Source organism: Chiroxiphia lanceolata, chromosome 3, assembly GCF_009829145.1.
Source record: "Chiroxiphia lanceolata isolate bChiLan1 chromosome 3, bChiLan1.pri, whole genome shotgun sequence".
NCBI classification, from domain to species: Eukaryota; Metazoa; Chordata; class Aves; order Passeriformes; family Pipridae; genus Chiroxiphia; species Chiroxiphia lanceolata.
Genome location: NC_045639.1, coordinates 1,404,851 through 1,425,606, shown reverse-complemented (window position 1 = coordinate 1,425,606; position 20,756 = coordinate 1,404,851). Strand labels below are relative to the sequence as shown.

Here is a 20,756-nt window from a genome sequence, read left to right as displayed (position 1 = left end):
TGTGGTGTGTGTCCTCTGCTGCCTTTTAAAGGAGGACATTTTGGAGGCTCAGATCTGTGTGTTATTTAATGGGCTTACTGAGGTTCAGCCTCTGTTTGTTTTTGTGACCAGTTAAACACACAGAGAAAGTTTTGAAGTCAGCAGGGTTTCACATGTTGTCACGGACAGAACTGGGCCAGATCCTTGCAGCCCACAGGAACGTTCAGACTGTTTGCCAAAAACCATAAGAAAACTGTTTGCAAATGACAACACTCAGGTGGGGTTGTGTGGCCCTTGCAGAGCGAGGACCTGCTGTAATGCTCTTTAGAACACTCCTCCAGCACCTCCCTGTCCTGCACGAAGCTGGGGGGGCTGCAGAGCCTTCCCAACACTGGGTTTGACCAACAGCACATGCAGCACCCCCGGGGGGTTCTGCAAACAGAACCTTTATGCACCTTGGGACAGTGTGTTTAAGAGCAGACAGAATAAAACAAAAGGTTAGTCCAGAAGCCCTAGGTTTCATTCATCACTTGAAGGATGAGTCACACTGATAATCCCAAAGGTCTTGGTGGGTTTTTCAAATGGAATGGGGCCTGGAGAGCTGATCCCAAGGTACCTCTGGGCATGTTTTTTAAAAACTGCTTATCTGGAGTAGTTTTCCTTGTCCTTTTATTATTTATGAGGAGATTTACATGGAAGAGACAGAGTAAAGAAGATAATTTTTATTTGTTCCTATTGCACTGTGCAGGGGTTGAAAGTGAAATATTCCTGCCATTTGTAATAAGATAAATAGGTAGTGAGATTTGGAAATTATTTTAGAGGGTGGCAATTTATAAGATGAGCTCAGCACATGCCGGCAAGAGCTAAATAAATCCGTGTTAGTGGAGATCTCCAGAGACTCCTGATGTTCCAGAGGACTATAAATTACATGGTGATGACAACAACTGGATTACGACAGCACTTTCCCTGATCTACAGTAAGTCACCAGAGCCAGCTCTGTGGCACGAATTGAGTGACTTCAGAAACACAGGGAACACTTAGGGATACATCTGCTATAAAAGCAAAAGGTCTGTAGGCAGAGCAATAGGAGAAAACCCTTTGCAGGATTACAGTTTGCTTCTCTTTGGTCTCAAGAGCTGCCTGTGAATAACCAGGAGAGCAGGTCTCTGTAGCTGTAGGTCAGGAAAACAGATTTACAGACTGGATGGCAAGGAAGACACAAGTAACCATCAAAGCAAGAGCCTGGAGTCCAAGCCCAGGTGAGCCTGAAGTTTTGACAGAGCACAGAGGAAAAGACATGTAAGTTGTGCCTCAGGAGAAACCTCTCCAAGGCACCAAACAACCCTGGGGTCCATCCCACTCCTTCTTGGCTGCACTTCCCACGCCTGGGCAAACCCAGTGCATTACTCAGGTCGCTAAAATGAAGCAAAGAACTGCTGGGGTGATTTTATCATGATGATTTCATAGATCTAAGGCTAGATTACATTACAGGCTCTTGTACTCTGGAGAGGACACAAGAGATGAAGTTAGAAGGAGAACTTTCATGACACTTACTTGAATTAAGACTAAGTAGAAAAGTTGTTATGTTGAGAAACCTTGAGTTTAAAAAAACTAATAAAATTATCTCCCACAGAGTGTTGGAAATACTAATTCCAAGGACTTTGAAGGAAACCATGCAGGGATATCAAACAGAGGATGACATACCACAGCAAATATGAACTGTGGTGCTTAGAGTGATTTAACTGTAAAAGGTTGTTTTGCTGCCCAAGATGACCTGGAGTGAGACTGGACAAGGAGAGCTCTCTGAAGAGCAGGGCTGAACTGTAACAAGGTAGAAGCATTTTGAGAATGGACACTGCTGGAACAGACAGGAATTCCTGTGTTTTTATCACTGACATTTTTTATGTTCTCCTGCTCCAGACTGCCTACATCTTAATATGATTAACTGCTTGCTCAAATATCCCCAAATTCTTTAAAAGAATTCACGCTTAAGGTTGCCACTGACTGCTTCTTACTAATTGGTTGCAATAGTTTGTAGATCTCACACTTGTAGAGAAGTTTGCTCTGCAGGCTCCCAATTATTTAGAATGACTTGGAATTCCCCTGCCTGTATCAAACACATGACTTACACCCTAAGTGCAAGATCTGACACAAATTATTCCAAGAGCAGAGCAGCACAATTTGTCCCAGTGTCCCCATGCTGACTCCCAGAGGCCCCTGAAAATGCTGACAGAGCTGAAAACTGACAAAACCACTTGTGGTTTAACTGTAAAAGCCTTGTGGGTTCCAAAGCCTGTGCAGAAATAATAAATCCTGCACGTGGTGTGGATGTGAATGCAGCTGCCTGCTCGCAGTACTGACATATATGCAAGGCAGCTTCAGCTCCTCTGGTTGTCCCAGCAAACAAGGGGCCCTCTCCCTTCTGAATGGGCAAGAACAAAAATTACTTCTGTTCTCTGCTGAGCAGAAAGTTGCACAAATACAAAAGTTGATAGCAAACAGGCCCAGATCACAACTGGTGCCAGATCTGCCGCTGTCTTTAAACTAAACCTCACTTGAAGAGTCAGGGAGGCCATGGGGCACACGGACTGGGGCAGTTCCCCAGCACTCCTGCAAGAGAGAATGGAGGAGAAAACACTCCAGAGCAGCAGAAGTGCCCAAAGCAGGGACAGCTGCACCGGGGAGACCAGCTTCTTTCCCAGCTGGAAAAGCTAGCAATAGCTGGATTCAAATTCATCTGCTCCTTCTCCCACCCTTCCTTCACGTCCTTATTCCCATTTATTCTTCCCATTATCCCTGTGAGCTGCACTAAAGCTGAAATGTTTCTCTCCTGTTGCACTCTCCTCTCCCTGGTACCATCTGTATTTCCAGGGGAAGCACTCCAGGGCAGGGTGTCTGTGCTGCACCAAGGGACAGTAGGGTCTCCTCGGGTACAGCTGAAAAGCACGACTGTGAAAACCACTGAACAATACTGAAAACTACAAAGAGCTCCATGGGGGAAGTGTGGAGCCACTGCACATACTTGGACGTGTTTGTTTTGGTCCTTTGTTATACATCCAGGAGGAGCTGGGTCGGGAGAGCCACTTTTTGTAAAAGCAAAGAGGCTTCCTTTGCCACCACTCCCACTGCACCCAGCCCCAAGGCTTTGTTCTCCAGGCTTATCAGCCTGACAGACTCGGGAGCAATCCCACGGATTTCCTGAAGAGCAGCCACCGGATGGTTTTTGCAGCGCTCGGCATGAATAGCTCTGGGATTGAGGAAACGCTCGGGAAAAAGGGGGCTCAAAGGAATACAGTCTCCAGGACTTGCTGGCCATTCCAAGGAAGAACTCCAGTCCATCCCACAGGGGTGCCTCAGGACAATGGGGACACAGGGGAGCAGCTGCACTGGGGGGGACAGGCACAGGGGCAGGAACCTCCCTGCAGAGCACACAGGACACGGGCCTGTGTCCCACCACAGCCACCCCAGACAGGGCTGCAAGCAGCAGCTGACCTGTTGCTGTGACATCCTTGGATTCCATCTTTTAATATTCCAAAAGCTGCAGAAAGAAGACACCTGACCAGAAGGCTGGGATCAAGCTCTCCTGGTTTCACAAGTGGATGGGAAAACTTAGAGCAGAGGACATTGAAAGTCAGAGAGGGTCAATAAGGATAATTACTGTCCTAGCTGTCCCCTTGACTGCTTTCATATAATCTCCTCTTGCTGGCCTTTGCAGATGCTCCCTGGGGTCTGGAGTCAAGCTGGTTAGAGAATGGAAATGTGGGGAATCCTTGGGGTTGGGCTGTCAGAGGGCTCAAAGGAAGGCTCATCAGTAACACTGGACAGTTCAGTGCTGTGTTCTGACACTCACAATGGAAAAGTGCCTTGAAAGAATGCACTTTTATCCTACCCAAAAGCAGAAAGAACATGAATCACAGCCACAAAAACCGAGCATCTGGGTTTCAAAGACAAAGGAACTCTTAATGTTCTGCAGCATCCATGCCACAGCCAGAGAGAGAAGGCAAAGGACTTGTTCCAGGCTGAAAGGCACATTTGTACCAGTGCTGCCTAATCTGATTGCAGAGGGGCCAGACAAGCTGGAAGAGATCAAAGCTGAGGGTGGGGTGGATGCAATGCCAATTGCCTCCCACTCCTGAAGAGCCACATTCCTCCTTCAGAGGAAGGACAGGAACAGCCAGGAGGGAGAAGAGAAAACCAAGGCTTGTGGAACCAGACACAGTTACTGCTACAGCTCCCACCACACCACCAAGCCTGCTCTTACTCCAGAATTACATGGCACCCCTCAAACAGCTGAATCCTGGGCAGGAGCTCATTACCCAGCAAGCCTCTAGGAAGTGGGAGAGGTATTATTTCATTAAGATTAGCCTGGCACGTTTTTGAAACATGGCAGTTCCTATTTTTTGCACAGGACAAAAGAAATAGTCTGCAAGAGACATTTTCTAAGCTGTTCCTTTGCCTTTGGATCCTGGCAAAAGGGCATCTCTCAGAGAACAGAATTCAGTTACCAACAGCTACATTGTGCCATTGTTCTGACCTTACCTGTCATCAATAGAGTCCACTTTCTCCTGGATTTTATCAGAGTTAATATTCCCATCACTAACGAGCCTCCTGCCAGTCTCCACAACCGCATTGATCTTCTCCTCGTTGGCATCCATCGTAGTCATGAAATCCTCCTGCTTTTTAATGGCAGCCTCTGCTCCTTCCAAGGTGGTGGGCATCTCTGTGTGTGCCAGAACGTACTCCTGGGATTACAGCAGAGACCAGAGAGGGAAAAGGGTTACACTCAGGTTGTGCTGCTGCTGCAACAACAGACTCACCGCTCATCTCCCAACAAACATCTCCCAAGAACTGTTCCAAGTAAAATGCAGTTAAAAAAAAGGCAATTTATCTATTTGTGGCTCTCCTGCCAAATGATTTTGTCTGCTAATTGCTTACAGTATACAGTGCCAACCTATATGAATTAAGTCAGGTATATCTTGACCACTTGCCTGGTTATTAAGAAAGGCTTCTGCTTGCTTGGTGTCTCTGAGAAACAGCTGGTAGGCATGAGACTGGGAAAGGAGATTCTGCCTGTTCTCCCACATCTTGTGGAGCTCATTCCATCCAGTGTCCAAGGCTTGCAGGCGCTGACGTAGGAACATGTACTGAGCATCAGTTTGCCCCTGTGTCACCATCTCCCCCATGTCCCTCATCTTCTGATAATCTTCCTCGTAGTTGTTGATCTCATTCTTTATGTTCTCGTGCTGGGTGAGCAGCTTCTCGGCCTCTGTCAGGGTGTTGGGCATGTCTTCGGACGCGATGGCAGTCTGTGTCCTGGAGAGCCACGACTGGAAGTCATCCAGGTCCCTCAGGAACTGCTGCAGCTTGCTCGCCTCTCCCAGGGACTCCTCCCGGTTCTTCAGGGTGGTCTTCATCTCCTCCCACACATCATTGATTTCTGCCAGCCGGGAGAGGATGGCCTGTGCCTGGTCGGGGTGCTCCGACTCCAGCTTCTCCGCCTCCTTCTGCAGGTCGCTGAGCTTGGCCTCGATGGCCACCAGGTCCCGCTCCATGCCCGTCAGCTTCCTCTGCAGGGCCATCACTCCCGCCAGGTCGTTACCCAGGTCCTGGGTGGACTCGATCACTTTGGTCTTTTCCCTGATCCAGGATTTGGTTTCATTACATTCGAGATGGTAGTTCTGGATGCTCAGAGCAGAGAGCAGAGCATCCTTCTTCCTATCCACCAGCTCTCTGAACTGGCTCCACCTGAAACGTGTGAGAAGAGCAGAGAAAATGAGACTTGTGGGGAAGGGCTACGGCAACATTGCTCAGTGAGCAGTTGCTCCCCTCAGCTGGGTAAGTGTAACCCAGCTACTCATGGCTTTCCCAGTCCTTCCCACAGCATCAGTATTTTTAGCAAAGCAACCATTAACCAAGCTATAGTGAATATTAGCATGTGACAAGTACCAGCACACTGAGTGTCATTTCTCCTCAAGTGAAAAATTGCCAGTTACATCGATTTCTCACACTAAATGCACTCTCTTGGTTTACTGTGAAGCGAAAAACTGAGTGAGTTTACACAAACCTATATCGGTTTCTTTATTTTCATAATCATTCCAGTCAATTCCCAGCTCTCAAATCAAGGCACTGACACACTCAGGGCCTGATTAAGTCAAGAGCAAAACCCCATCTGTTAATCAAATGTTTGAAAGGCACAGCTCCTTCCTTTTGAAGCACTTAGGGCCCACCTCGAAGACACTCCGGTATCAGTGTATCTTAAAAAACACGTGTTAGAAACCCAAATGACGCCTCCATACTTGTTCCAGGCAGTGTCATGTTCCTGAGCACGAGGCCTCGGCTCACCTGGTGTTGAGTTTATCTTGCTGTGCTTTGATCTTCTCGCCGGGGTGGCCGCTGTGCATCAGCTGCCTGGCGATCTGGTTCACGACGGCCACGCGGGACGCCTGGTTGTTCATTTCTGGTTCCAAGCTCTCAAACCTGGAGTCGGGGAAAACAAACAAACAAACAAAACATCCCACAGCCATTAGGGAATCTGAGCCACAGGCAAGCTGCTGTAAAAAAAACTTCCACCCATATTTCCCTAACTTCCCGGTGAAGGCACTCTCACCTGTGCTGGATCACTTCCAGGTCCTCCAGCTTCTCTGGAATCTGCATGTTATTCAGCCACTTCTCCTTCTCGTCAATCCAAAGCTCACAAGCGTCTGCCTCACTGAACATCTTATAAAGAGCCAGGGTGTCCTGCAGGGCCTGCTTACGCAGTCGAGTGAGCTCAGCGACCTCTTTGTATCTCTCCTCGATTCCGGTCAACCTTCCCTGCACATCCGGGGATCCGGCGTGTTCCTGCGGCAGGGCCTTGGCCTGCTCGTGCAGCGAGTCGATGGTGGGCCGGTAGCTGGCAATCTCCTCAGCCACATCCTTGTGCTTCTTGACCAAGGACTGAGTGGAGTACTCGTCGTGGCCAACATCGTTGCTGGACACAATTTTGAGGATGTCCAACATCCACGCATCGATGTCGTCAGCGTCAGCCTGGAACTGGTGAAGCAGGGAGGCTTCCTCCAGGCGCTTCTTCCTAATGGCAGATAACTGCTCCAGGTTGGCCCACTGCTCCCGGATATCCTTAATTCTTTCTCTGATTTTCTCAGACCCAAAGTGCTCTTCCGCGATCATGTCTTCACCTTCTTTTATCGCCTGCTGGAAGTGGCCACTGCGGCCACTCATCTCATCCTCAAACGCCTTATGTTTGCTCAGGAGTCGGACCACGCTGGTGAGATCCTTCCCGTAGTCATCAGACGACAGGATCTGCTCCTTCTCCCTGATCCAACCCTCCTCCTCGGCCATTTCCCAGAAGAACTTCCAGAGGCGCCGGGACTCCTCGAGGCGTGCCCGGCGCTCGGCCGCGAGCTGGCACAGCTCCTGGTAGCAGAACTCCATGTGTGCCACGCGGTCCCGGATCACCTGCGGGTCACACGGCTTGTACCCTGCTCGGACAGAGAGCACACGTTACAACCCGGGCTCGCTCGCTGCCAAACCCACAGCTGGGGCACACGTGGAGTCCGGAATTCCCGCTTGTTCCAGCTACAAAGTGTAGGCCAAAGAATCCATGGTTAGTCTCCTGAAAGGGAGTGTGAGCTGCTCAAGCTCCACCACACAACAGTACAGATCAGAAAATACTGTTCTTTGCCTAAAGACAAAAAACCCAAACCAAAATTCACCGAGTTCAGATTTATACCAGCTTCACACACAACCGCACAAAATGGACGCCATTTCCTCTACTCAGTGACAATTCCTAGGGAATTGCTTCCTTTTGGCATAAACTGGGACACTATCAGACTGGGCCCAACAACCTGTGTTGTTTGCATCAGGAACACAGAACGGGGAACTCCGGTGACCTCTACAAAGCCAGGGCAGCTGCTGAGGAGGGTGACATGCCATCAAAGCACCAGGCCACACTCAGCTCCTGAGCAGGTTCCTGGGCCAATGAATCATTGACATGGGAAGTACAGCGGGAACTACTGAAGCTGGATTCTCCAATTCCAGGGGGGAATTTCACCCAACCTATCCTGCAGAGCTAATGAGCCCTGCAGCTAATCTCACAGGTAATTAACACACAGAAGGGCGTGTGGCTGCTGGTTACCTTCTCCATCGGTGGCAAACTTCTGAGCAGAGGCATTGACCCCTCTCACTCTCTCAGCCTGGATGGCAATGTCAGCCTCCACCAGAGCATGTTTCTGCAGCAGATCTTCAACTCCCAGCAAATGTTTGCCGTAGTCTTGGGACAGCAGAAGCACCTGATCAAAATGTAAAGGACAAGTGAAATGGGTTGAAGGCCTTAAGGTGTTTGTTTCTTCCTGACTCCAGGCACGACACTGTTCTCTGTTGGTGCATTAAAGACGTCAATTCCAAATGTAGAGAGACAAGGCTGATAGGAATTTGGGCCAATATTTTTTAAATCACTGGCAACCATGAAGAAGTTGCCTGCTCTTTAATGAGTTTTAAGTCTGGAATGATGAGAGGCTGAGTTAGCTCAGCAGGACCAAGGAGCAGCACTGGGCCCAGGTGCTGTGGGCTCCCACTGAGCTACACACAGCTTTCTTTCCTCCAACAGCTTCCAAGTTCTGCTGGCTGATGGACAAGTCACGGTCCTTTCCCTTCCCAAATCCCACGAGAACAGACAGGAAGAAATTCATGCTTTTTAAAGCACAGAGGTGAAGAGGTGACTTGTTCCCCATGTAAATTGTGATGAAGAGAGATGATTTAATTCCCTTTCACCAAACCTGTCCTCTTTACCCAGGCACTGTGACCAAAGCCTGTGGCCCTTATGAGACAGGCCTGAAGATGGAAAGTGGCTTTTTATAGGAGTGAAGTTGTTCTTTTTCCTTACTTGTTTTTAATCTTTATTTTTAACAAATCATCACAAGGAATTTGTTTCTTAGGAAGGAATTTGGATCTTCTGTGTTTGTCTATGAAACCAGAGGGGCAAAATGAATCTTAAAGCTTGACCAAACAGGACACATCCACCTCTGGACAATATTTGGTGTATGTGCTCCAACGGGTCCCACCCACCTTCATCTCGTCCATCCAGTCCATAATGTACAGCATTTCCTGGAAAATCTTCTGCAGGCCGAGGTTCATCTCGAGCCGCTGCCTGCGCGCGCGGAGCAGCTCCAGGAGGTACTCCCAGAGCCGGATGACATTGTCCTTCCTGGCAGTGATGCGCTTGATGTCGTGGTAGTTCTCTGTCTCCAGCTCCTTGGCCACGGCCACCACGGCCTGGACGCGCTCCTCGTAGGCCGCGATGTCCGTCTCGATGGCCTCGTGCTTCTTGGTGGCAGCCTCGACCGCCGGCAGGTCGAAGCCAAAGTTGTCCTGCAAAGACAGAGGCACCTCTTCAGGGATGGCTGCTGAGGAGAGAAGCCCCACTGCTCAACCCCTGACAGCAGTGCTGACTGTGCACAATGCACCCGTGAGCAAAGCTGGCATCTCAAAATGGCCCAAGAAGTCTTTAATAAAACAAGAGGCACCTCTGATAACAGAGAGCCACTGATAAAATCAGAGATATCAGTCACTGCCTGAGAAAGAATCACGTGGCCATCAGGATTAGGCTGGGGTTTTGGATATTAAAAAATTCAATTAATTCCTGGGCTAATTTCACTGAATTCACCAAAACGCTCAGATAAAGAAAATCTTGACTGTGAGTAGTTATTTCCTCCTCAAATCTCCTGAGCACAGGCTGATAGATTCAGGGAAGGTGTATCCTCAGTGCATTAAAGACAGGACCTACAGTACACTGATAGATCCAGGGAAGGGGTATCCCCAATGCATTAAAGACAGGACCTACAGTACACTGATAGATCCAGGGAAGGTGTATCCTCAGTGCATTAAAGACAGGACCTATAGTACACTGATAGATCCAGGGAAGGGGTATCCCCAGTGCATTAAAGACAGGACCTACAGTACACTGATAGATCCAGGGAAGGGGTATCCCCAGTGCATTAAAGACAGGACCTACAGTACACTGATAGATCCAGGGAAGGGGTATCCCCAGTGCATTAAAGACAGGACCTACAGTACACTGATAGATCCAGGGAAGGGGTATCCCCAGTGCATTAAAGACAGGACCTATAGTACACTGATAGATCCAGGGAAGGGGTATCCCCAGTGCATTAAAGACAGGACCTATAGTACACTGATAGATCCAGGGAAGGGGTATCCCTAATGCATCAGAGAGAGGACCTACAGTACACACACATATGCACTATCTAAACACCAGAAACAAACACACACATATGTAGATTCAGTCAAATATGGGGGCACAGGGGAGAAAATGTTCTCTTTGCAAGAACTGTGTCCTCTAATTCCTGTAATTAGTCCCCCGGAATCCCTGAGAGCAGCACCTGGGACACGAGGCGCTGGTTCTCGCTCAGCCAGGTCTCCCTCATGGCTGCCTTGCGATCGAATCTCCGTGCCAGTTGTTCCAGTTTCTCTTGTCTGATGAGCTCATTTCGCAGTGCCAGTTCTCTTTCATGTTCAGCTTTTTCCAGTCTTTCCCAGGCCTGGAGACGTGGGGAAAAAACACGCGTCTTCTAAACACACATTCTTCTAAGTTATGATAAATCCCAGCTCTTTTGCATGGAACCAGGACTGAAGTCACCACAGGCAACTTTCACCAAACTGGCTCATTAAGTTATAAGCCAATAAATCTGGTTTGCTCTGGCTACAAAACACCTTGTTTGCTCATATAAGCACATGACTTCAATCTGTTCTCAATTTAGTCAGTCATTTTCTGAGCGAGGGCTGTAAGAGTTGTTTATCTCAGATGCATTTTCTCTGGTTCTTTCCTTGCCTGAGCAAACCACTGGCTTGAATGTGTAAGAAAGCATTTGTTTAAAAAAAATAAAATCTCCTGAGCACCACTGCCAAACAAGCAGATTCTATCTTCCTCCTTTAGGAAATGGGAATTAGAGATTTATGGCCTCTCACCTCTAAAATCAACATACAATTGTTGTTCTTTATTACATCCACTTTGGAAAAAAAAACCAGCTGCAGAATTCGGTTATTTTTGGTGCTTACGAGTCCTTTTTTCCCCCAAAGCCAGATGTTATTCACACGCACGACAGAGATATTACAGAAATCAGAACTCTTAGAAGCATGTGGGAAGTCAGCTAATCACCTTTCAGATCTTCTTACAGAGACAGTAAAAATACCCTCAATTAAACACAAACTAAATCTTCTAAATCCGAACAGATGTGAAACTGCCTGAAACACAAGTATTTTGGGCACTCCTCCTGCAACCAGGAGAGCTGTGCAGGCTGCTGCTCCCTGGATGAGGCCACAGAAAACAACAAAACCCTGAGTCCCCCAGGAGAGCCTGGCTCGGGTTACCTTGTTAATGTCAGAGATGAGTTTGCCCTCCCTTGGCATGTACACTTTCTGATTGTTGGCTCTCATTTTGCTTTGGATGGTAAAAAGCAGCACTTCCAGGTTTCCTTTTTCCGTAAATCTAAACAAAGTTTTGCAAGAGAATTGAGTTACAAATCAAGCTTTCATTGCTACTAAACTGTAATCATAGAAACACGGAGTCACAGAATGCTTTGGGTGGGAAGAGACCTTAAAGCCCATCCAGTGCCACCCCCTGCCATGGGCAGGGACACCTTCCACTAGCCCAGGTTGCTCCAACCTGGCCCTGGACACTTCCAGGGATCCAGGGGCAGCCACAGCTTCTCTGGGCAACCTGTGCCAGGGCCTCCCCACCCTCACAGAGAAGCACTTCTATAATATACTGAATACAGTCAACCATAATAAACTGTAATAAAGAGCTTCTTTAAAATGTTGACATGATGAGTGGAGCATTCAGATAAACACCTCCATCTTCTGTGGAAGCTGGAAGCAATGGAAATAGCCCACACTTCCCCTGGAGCCACTTGGGTCAGACAGCAAAAGCAACCCCACAGAAGTCAGTTGTCTGAGTGTTTGGATTTAAACCCCCTTGGGGGACAGAAAACTGCATTTTATTTGTTCTAGTACATGCCTTGTCCTAGTTCACTCCATCAACACAAGAAATGGAAGTTTTATTTAAAGCCCACTGCAGTCACTAAACTCTTCCCACTGTTTTCCCTGAGTTGTACGCCTGGGAAATAAACAAACTCCATAAGCACTAGGGAATACTCTGCAATTTTAGAAGACGTCTGGATACTCTGTCATGTTTTGGGTTGTGATTATTATCCATTAGAACTTATATTAGACAAAAATAAATAGATCTGATATCATGATGCTAAAAGAAGCTTTCTCAAAATAAGTTGCAGTTTTGTTTGTATCAGTTTTAGTAAGCAGGGCTGTTTTACAAAGCCAGACATGCTTCCCCTTGATTTTGGATAAGCAGTGGGGATCTTTTAATAGCACTGTATTGGTATCACACACTGCTATTAAAAGCACGAGTGGTGATATTACTGTACTGCCACACTGTGCTATTGCCACTCATGTGATAAGACAGGCATCTGAGGGCAGGGACAGCTTCCAGGACTCCCAGTTCCTGCAGGAGACACACTTTTCTCCTCGCTGTTGTCAGTGCCTGCACACTGAGCAGCACAAAGCCAACAGGCCCTGAGTACCATCAGTGAGCACCGATCAGAAAATAAACCCTTCAGCACCACGAGGGTGACTGGGGTGTGTTTGTTTGCAAAGAAACCCACGGCTGACTAAACCCGACAAGCGCTGAGCTCGGCCCAGGCCGGGCCCAGACTGACTTGGGCGGTTTCTCCACGGTGCGGTAGGTGTTGAAGGCCTGCAGCTGCTGCTGCACCCCCACCAGGGAGTTGGCGAACTTGCGGTTGTTGAGGATGATGATGGTCTGCTCGATCCACTCCAGCAGGTCAGAGGCCAGCGACTCGTACTTCTCGATCATCTTCTCCGTTTCGATGGCGTTGTCGAGCACCTGCAGGAGCACAACACCCCGTGAGGCCCCAGGGCAGTGAGTCCCCAGGGCAGTGAGTCCCCAGGGCAGTGAGTCCCCAGGGCAGCGCTCCTTGAGCACTCACATCCCACCAGCCACATCAAGGAGGCTGCTGGGAGACCCAGGTTCTGAATCAGAGTGCCATGGGGGGCCGGCATCCCTGAGGAATGGGAGCACTTTGCAGCAGTGAATTCCCGTGATCCCACGGCAACAGCGGAGCAGAGCTTAAAAAGGGTTCATGGTCACTCTGCCAGCTGGAAGGGTAGGGGCAACATTGCCAAAGGGCACAGAGGGACTGCACGTGTTTGAAATGAGGGACTTCTCTGGGCTCCAGAAGGGACAGAGGACCCAGAAGGTGAGGAGCAGTTAATGAGAAAGGAAAAGCAGCATCGACGCAAAATTAACAAGCAAAAATAAAACACCAGCCAAGTGTTTTCTAATGTGAGGCAGCTGGAAATTAACTAGTCCTCACAGTCATGTGGGATTATTTAACACTCAAAACATGCTCAAAAGCAAAACTAAAAACTACCAGGGAGTGGACTCCTCAAAAACTAACATCCAAAAAACCTCAGCAATATTTTGCCTGCTTTGCAACAATTTATAATTTAAACTTGCAAACCTTGCCGATACGTTTTCCTTCAACAGCTAAAGCTTTCATCTTGGAGAAGTAGTGGTAATAGGTCACCACATAGGTGATGATTGACTTTTCATCAGGGTGATCAACACTGATATCTGCAAACCAAACAAGAGTTATGTCAGCGTGCTGAGGGTGCAGGGGTTACACCAACAGAGCTCACAGTGCACCAAGGAGGCGTTGGGCAGTAAGAGATGGGTCAGCATCAGGTTTGTCTCCTCATCAGAAATAAACTGAGCAGCTTTGGACTGGTTCTGGACAGGACTGAATTCTGTCACTAAGTGCAGATTTATCCCTGTGGGTTAGTGTGGACTGGGGCTAAGGCACGGGGCCTTTGGGCCCTATGGTCAGACTGTGCCACAGCTTGGGCACGGCCAAATTACTCCTCTGGTGCCTGTGTGAGTTGACAGGACTACTGTTAATTGAGAACTTCAGTGCTCTGTCAGCATTTGGAGACAGGAATTCAAACCTAATGGTTTGTCTGTCCAGGCAAATCCAAGAGATACAGATGGAAAACAAAATATTTCCTCTCCTGTAGCAAATCTGAGGCCCTGGGAAACAGGCAAGAAGAAAGTCGCCCGAACACACGACCTGTGCCCTGTGACAGGAAAGGTGCTTGTCCCAGCACTGAGCACACACTGTCATGAAAGCAGGGGCTGAGACTCCTCTGCTTCTCAGAGCAGACCAGAGGGACGCCCCTGACTGGAATGATTTCAGGGATACATGGCCAGGATTAAGGGCTCTTGTGCTCCTGCTGCTCAGTTTTCTGCAGAAGACACCCTGCATTCCCTCCCTCCCTCCCTGGCTGGATCACCAGGTGAGTCAGCAGCACCCAGCTGCTCTGGAGCACAAAAAGCTATCACAGAGATGTGCTCTGACAAGGAGGGGTGGGAGAAAAGAGCCCACAAAGAGCCCTGAAGTGCTGAAACTGCAGCAGTTCTTACCCTCGGGGTCCAGGAGCTTGGTAAGACCAAGGTGTTGCTCCGCAAGGTTAAAAGCATTCTGCAGATTGTAGTGTGCATTTGATTTCTTCAGCTTGTCAAAATCAATCAGATCAGGCCTAGACAGGATGGAAAATTCTTTAGATTTCCCAAAGCACAGTGCAGCCACCCTCAAATGAACTAACTAACATGTCCAACCCCCAGAAACCCGGCCAAGCTTTCACATGCCCCTCAGCCCTGTGCATTTGCAGGGCAGTGTGAAAGGAATGGAGCAATGCCCAGCACATGGCACGGCAGGACCCAGCCATGGGAAGGAACAGAGGAGAGCTAAACAGCAGGGGAGGTCACTCTGGAGAGGAAAGAACTAAGTTGTGGTCACGAGTGTCTCCTCCTGGCCATGGTAGCGTGAGAGCCGTCCGGATCACTCCGCCTCAGCTTGCCATGGGCACCATCCCCAGCCATGCCAGCACAGCACCACACCTGCCATCCTTGTGCAGGGATTCCCTTCCCCTCCAGGCTGCTCTGTGTGTGTGGTTTCCCCCTCCCACCCCAAATTCTAGGCAACCAGAGCTGGTCACGGGTTCCTCACTAAGGTACAAGAACCAAACCAAACCCGAATAATCACGGGTGTAATTTATTCTCCTGAAACCAAACACAACCTGTTTTGACTTGTGATGTGAGAAGCTGCTGCCCAGCTGAGCTCACAGTGACCACAAGGGCTGTAAAGCCCAAAGCAAGGCAAGTTGCTGTAGAACTCTCAGCAATTCCTCAGCTTCCTCCTCTTCAGGGATTTGAAGCTCAAGCTGCAAAGCCAGGGCAGACCCTCACCCCACGTACCTGTGCTTGTGTATCAGTGCATTGAAAGCCATCCCGTCCCTCCAGCTCGTTGTGAAGTTGTGGATGTTGACGTTGGGGTACCTGGCAGAACAAAAACCAGGAGAGTGTGATCAGTACAACAGCCCCACTGCAGCAGGGGATACACAGCAAACATCACTGGGTTGCTGAGCTGGCTATTTTGCACGTCTCCAAAAATTTCAGGCTGCTCATAAATCACCTTCACGAGAGTTCTTGGAAGAAGAAGATGAAGTACCACTTGAATAATGCTGGAGTGTCCCATATCAACACAGGGACATCCAGGTTCAATGGAAGAAACACAGTGAATTCCTACAAATGGATATTTAAATTTTCAAGAAGGATACTGTCAGAGAAATATTCCCATATATATGGGAAGAGGGAAAAGTTGGTGGCAAACATCTGAAGCATCATTATTTCTTCAGAATAGGGTGAAAAAGTCAGCATATTACTATATATACTCATGGATTATCAGATTTGTATGTTTATCTCTCAGCACTAATATCAGAAATTCAGAATTTCTAACTTAGAAACATCAATTCACTTCTCTTGGTTGAATCCACTTAAGGAGAGATATTTGTTTGCCCATTTAAAATTATTTCAACGAAAACTCAAAATGCTGTAAGAGCTTTGGAAATAATCACTTAATCCACACTCACCCAGCTGTTTTCATCTGGCACCACAAAAGCAAAGCATCTTTAGCAGATTTCTTCTCTTTGTTGTCCTCAGTTTCAACACTGATATCCTGGATCTAAAATGAACATAGAAGTTTTCAATATTTCTCTGAGAGAACACATGAGATGAAAAGAACACTGAGAAACACCAAAGTTAACGTTATTAAATATTTATTAGTATGCTATTTATTATAAATTATATATTTAGCATATGGATTTATTATTCTTTCTGCAAAAGGACTTTCCAGCCTTTTTTAACTGTGGGCAAAGACCAATATGCTGGAAAACAAGAGATGTCAGCTTTCAGCTGGGGCACTAAAGCAATTCCTTAATCCTACCAGTGCCAAGTCAGCCAGGGTATAGATAACCCCATGGAGGTGGGTCCAGGGAAGAGGCCTGTGACTGGAGCTTCATGTTTATTAGGGATTTAGAAATAAAGCCACGTGCCTTTGCACACAGGAAACTCCCACTGCACATCAGCAGCTCCACAAGGACTAATTTATCCCGAGGTACTCAAACACTTCCCACCCCATCCTGAGGGAGCAGCTGGGTGCACTCTGCTCCTTCCTGGAGTGTTCCTAACGAGGCTGGAAAGCACAGCCAGGTGTGTGTGTGTGCATGCACACAGCCTTACCTGGAACCTCAGGATAATGGTCCAAATAAGGCCCAGAGTCAGCCTGTGATTCCCATCCACAATATCATGAGATCCCATGTTTTCTAGGTGCACTCTTTGCTCTTTCAGGAACTGGAGGGCTTTATCCACGTTCTCCAGGCAGTGGATGCGCATCCTTCCTTTAGTTGGTTTAGGCTGGAAGGAAAAAGGAAACATAAACACCATGTTCTGCACTTCCAGCCAGCAACACTGTTTGCATTTGTCCTTCAAATTCCAGGGACAAAACGGCTCCTTGCATCTTCCAGCCCCTTTGCACCAGGATAATGGCAGCACGAGTCAAACCCATGGTGGAAAAGCCAACACATGGCACCAGTTTCATTTGCCTTTCAGAGGATTTTGCCCTCTTATTTCCCTCATCTTTCCTTGTCTGGGATATTCCCTCACTAGCTGGAAGAGAAATTATTCTGTTCACATCGTGCCACACCTGTCACATTTTCCCAAGCACAAGTTCTTCCACACTAAAAGAGAAGATTCTGCAAAGATAAAGATATAAATCAGCTGGTAACTGGCAAATAGGGGGAATTGGTAATGAAGGCTCTGAAATACAGATGCACCCTCTAAAAAAAGGCAGCTCAGGTTTGAACAATAAGTTACTCAATAAAACCTCTCAAGCAAGAAGTGGCATTGGCTTTTTTTTTTTTTTTGGTCAGTAAATAGGATAAATAGTAAAAAAATAACAGAGATTTATTCCAAAAACTTTCTTTATAGGAAGAAAAAAGTAAAAATGCTAATTAAAAAATCAGCTACACCAACATAACACAATTTCATGAAGGCCCAGTGCAACTGAAAAAAGCAGTGAATATATTAACAGCCTGCAGAAATCTGCTGCAAACCTGAATAAAATTAAAGGCACTTTGTTCTGCAGATGAGGATTACAGCTGAAGAGCCTGTTCAGTGCTTACTGGGATGTCACCAAAGGTACTCAGCCAAACAACTAATCAGCATAATTTCCTTGTTTTCTGCAGTGAAAGTAATTAACCGGCCATGGAAATAGCCCAGGCACAATCCTCACCCCCAGCCTGCACTGAAGGGAAGACTTTGAGCCACAGCCATGGAACAGCCCCTAGAAACACAGCCCGTGCCCCAGGGATGGTGCAGAGGGAACACTTGCCACAGAGATGCCCTTTGGGACACATCAACCCTGAGGCCATTGTGGTGGTTTGAGCTTCACCTCAGCCAGCCCTCCCGGGGCAGAGAGAGTCACCCACAGCTCCCAGCAAGGGCGACAATTCCCAGGAGCTGCCACTGCTTTGGGGTATGAACGTCCCTGCAAAGAGGCCTCGACTGGATGTGCACACACCACCCACGCCCACACTGCCAGCACAGGGCCCAGCAGCAGGACTGAGGCAGCCAGAGATCCCTCCTCCTGCAGGGCCCATCCGCATCCAGCCTCTCACTGCACCACCCATCACCCGCAGTGGGATAAGCTGGACCGCAGCTCTGACTGCACCTTGCAAAAGGCAGGTAGGGAGGCTGTTGCAGGCGGGAGGGAGGGCGGAGGCCTGGCTGCACCCAGGGCTCACCCCAGCCCCGTGCCACGCCCGGAGCCGGGAGCGGCTCGGCAGGCGGGCTCACCCTCACGAGGACGTGCCCAGCCCTCAGCAAGGACTGTGCCTGTGGCCAGTTCCCAGCAGCGGTGGCACACCTGAGCCTGTCCCTGCCTTAACACGGCCTTCCTCAGCTCCAGAGGCAGGAGCTGCACTGCCTCTAACGCTCACACCGCTGAGCAGAAAGAAAACGGCTTGAGCAGCTCCCCCCCGTGCCCTCAGGAGCGCCAGCACCGCGGTGGCAGGGCCAGGGCCACTCACAAGACAAGTTTTATTTAGAGGAAGAGGCGTCTGAGTCTGGTTTGTGCAAGGTGTGGCTGTGCTTGCCACACTGCCCTGCACAGCCTCGGGACGAGACAGCGAGACATAACTTGTGCAGTTACTGGGCTGCACAGCTCCAGGTACTGAGCAGAGGGAAAGGAGGCACCTAAACCCAGTCTGCACACACACATTACAGGAAAACTGGTTTTACATCAAACCCCTTCCCCTTTCCAAGGGAAAATGTGACAGAACTCACTACAGAGAATGTGCTTAAATGGTTTGACCTTTGAGCATCCAGGAATTGTAAGGAATTTATTAATCCTTTATTTAGTTATGGAAGAAACTGAGCTAAATGCTTAATCTTATGCTGAAAACAATTCCCAGCTTTATTTTTCTGTCTGGGAGAAGCTGGTGAACAGTGTGTGCAAACCAAATCACAGCTGTCCTTTCATGCAAGCTGGATCCTTCCCCACTGTGCTCAGAGAGACCATGGCATGCCATCAGCTTCTTCCCAAATACTGTGCTGCACAGAGGACCTTGTGTAGTAAGGTCTGGGCTAAACACTAAGATTAGGAATCAAGCTTAGCAAAATCAAGAAGATGCAGGTGTTGTCCTTACTGGATGCTCTCACTTTGAGTTTCCCCAACACACCCCCAAGGCTCTGGGTTTTCATCAACAAGAATCACAACAGCTTTTGAAAAATGCGGGGTTGAGGCTGGAGGTCTTGGAGAAAGCAAAGAGCAGCCCTGCTTTTCTGATCAGCATCCTAAATCCCAGAGTGCTCCACAGGAATATGATTCCAGCTCCAGAATCTGAATCCCAGTTTCAAAAGTGAGGAAGCAACTCCTGTTTGTTCCACAGCACCAGTTAACACACCATATTAAAATACTTATGTAGGCTAGTTTCTGCTTTCTTAGCATTTAACGTTTCTTGATTTTAAGCTTTCTGCGTTTTAGGCTTTCTGCCTTTAGATTTCTCTCGGTGGCCGTGGAGATGTCAGAACTTAAGCAATACCCACTAAAATAAATTCCAAAAGAGTGAAGAACATCAGCAAGTAGCTGCTGTGCCGATCCTCCTGGAATACTTGTGGTGTGTGTAATTGTCTCAAGGTTCAGTGCATTGCAGAGGAAGGTGTGGTGGAATGTCCTGTTCAAACAGAGCCTGCTGTCCTCCAGCCCCAGATAAGGACGCTGCAAAGGGAATTTGTGCTGGTGTGGCAGCTGCCAGCATGACAGCAAACCATGGTGCAAGTGCCCCCTCCCCACTCTGGTCTGCACTTCCCAAAAGCTGGAGTGACAAATGCCAATGAATGGTGCCACCACAGTGCCAGGACTGCTCTGAGCTTCCTCTGTGCCACTGCCAGGCAGAGCCTGCAGGCAGGCAGGGACACCTCAGCAGAGCTGGCACAGCTGCTGCCCCAACCCTCCCCTCGTGGGGCACATTGGTCTAGGTTATCCCTGTAGCAAACACCTGCTGCCTGCAGGGAGCACGTCAAACCCAACACCTGGCTGAGGGAACGGCCTGGAGAGAGCAAGGGCTTGGAGCACACTGCAGCTGGCAAACCCAGGAGTTACCTTCACCCACACAGGCACGTCTGTGCCCCCAGAGCTGCCTGGCCCTCACAGATGCACTCAGAAAGCTCCTCTCTTGCCTCACCACGCACACACTACACTGGCCATATGTTCAACTCATTAAGCAGAGTCTTAAGCCATGGAGCTCCACTAATAGGAGAGCTTGATGACAAGTGATTACACAGCTGCAGCCCCACGTAGCCCTGGGTCTTAGCTACAGACCTGTATTTCTTTGAAAAGATTGCAGTAAATTAGGCAGTTAAGAGCACGGCCATCATTTCAGGAACTGAGGGAAAAACAGATCCCCTGCTGTTCCCTGACACCCAGTCTGCACTCCAGGGCCTTTCTCACTCACCACTCCCCTGTGCTGGTACCAGGGGTGTCTGAGCACACCCAAAGGAAGAGTTTCACCCATGTATTTCAATTCATTTTAGACATCCCCCTAACCAAAGAGAGCCCAAGCCCTATCTCTGAGCACAATCCAGTGCTCTGTGCCTGTCAGACTGGGGAGCAGGGAACCTGCTGCTGGAAGCACTCAGCAGCTTACCAGCAAGGAACCTTTGAAGAAGACTGCCTTTGATTCCCACCAAAACCAGTAGCAAGATATTTTAATGGTGTCTGGATCCAGCTGAAGCAACAGAGCTCTTTTTTCTCCTTTCAAGTGTAAAAAGCCAT

General features: G+C 48.5%; 1 protein-coding gene across 7 annotated transcripts in view; it reads right to left on the bottom strand.

Moving 5' to 3' along the window:
* The window catches only part of SPTBN1 (spectrin beta, non-erythrocytic 1), a 115,563-nt gene that overhangs the window by 26,797 nt on the left and 68,010 nt on the right, over nucleotides 1–20,756 (bottom strand). For all 7 annotated transcript variants that reach the window (XM_032682299.1, XM_032682301.1, XM_032682307.1 and 4 more), the window contains 14 exons: nucleotides 16,664–16,837; nucleotides 16,015–16,106; nucleotides 15,341–15,421; nucleotides 14,507–14,622; nucleotides 13,548–13,660; nucleotides 12,723–12,910; nucleotides 11,362–11,479; nucleotides 10,374–10,532; nucleotides 9,043–9,345; nucleotides 8,114–8,267; nucleotides 6,587–7,457; nucleotides 6,322–6,456; nucleotides 4,968–5,724; nucleotides 4,519–4,721 (listed from right to left, as the gene is read on the bottom strand). In XM_032682299.1, the coding sequence (XP_032538190.1) occupies nucleotides 4,519–4,721; nucleotides 4,968–5,724; nucleotides 6,322–6,456; nucleotides 6,587–7,457; nucleotides 8,114–8,267; nucleotides 9,043–9,345; nucleotides 10,374–10,532; nucleotides 11,362–11,479; nucleotides 12,723–12,910; nucleotides 13,548–13,660; nucleotides 14,507–14,622; nucleotides 15,341–15,421; nucleotides 16,015–16,106; nucleotides 16,664–16,837 (3,464 nt within the window). The remainder of the gene's footprint in view (nucleotides 1–4,518; nucleotides 4,722–4,967; nucleotides 5,725–6,321; nucleotides 6,457–6,586; nucleotides 7,458–8,113; nucleotides 8,268–9,042; nucleotides 9,346–10,373; nucleotides 10,533–11,361; nucleotides 11,480–12,722; nucleotides 12,911–13,547; nucleotides 13,661–14,506; nucleotides 14,623–15,340; nucleotides 15,422–16,014; nucleotides 16,107–16,663; nucleotides 16,838–20,756) is intronic.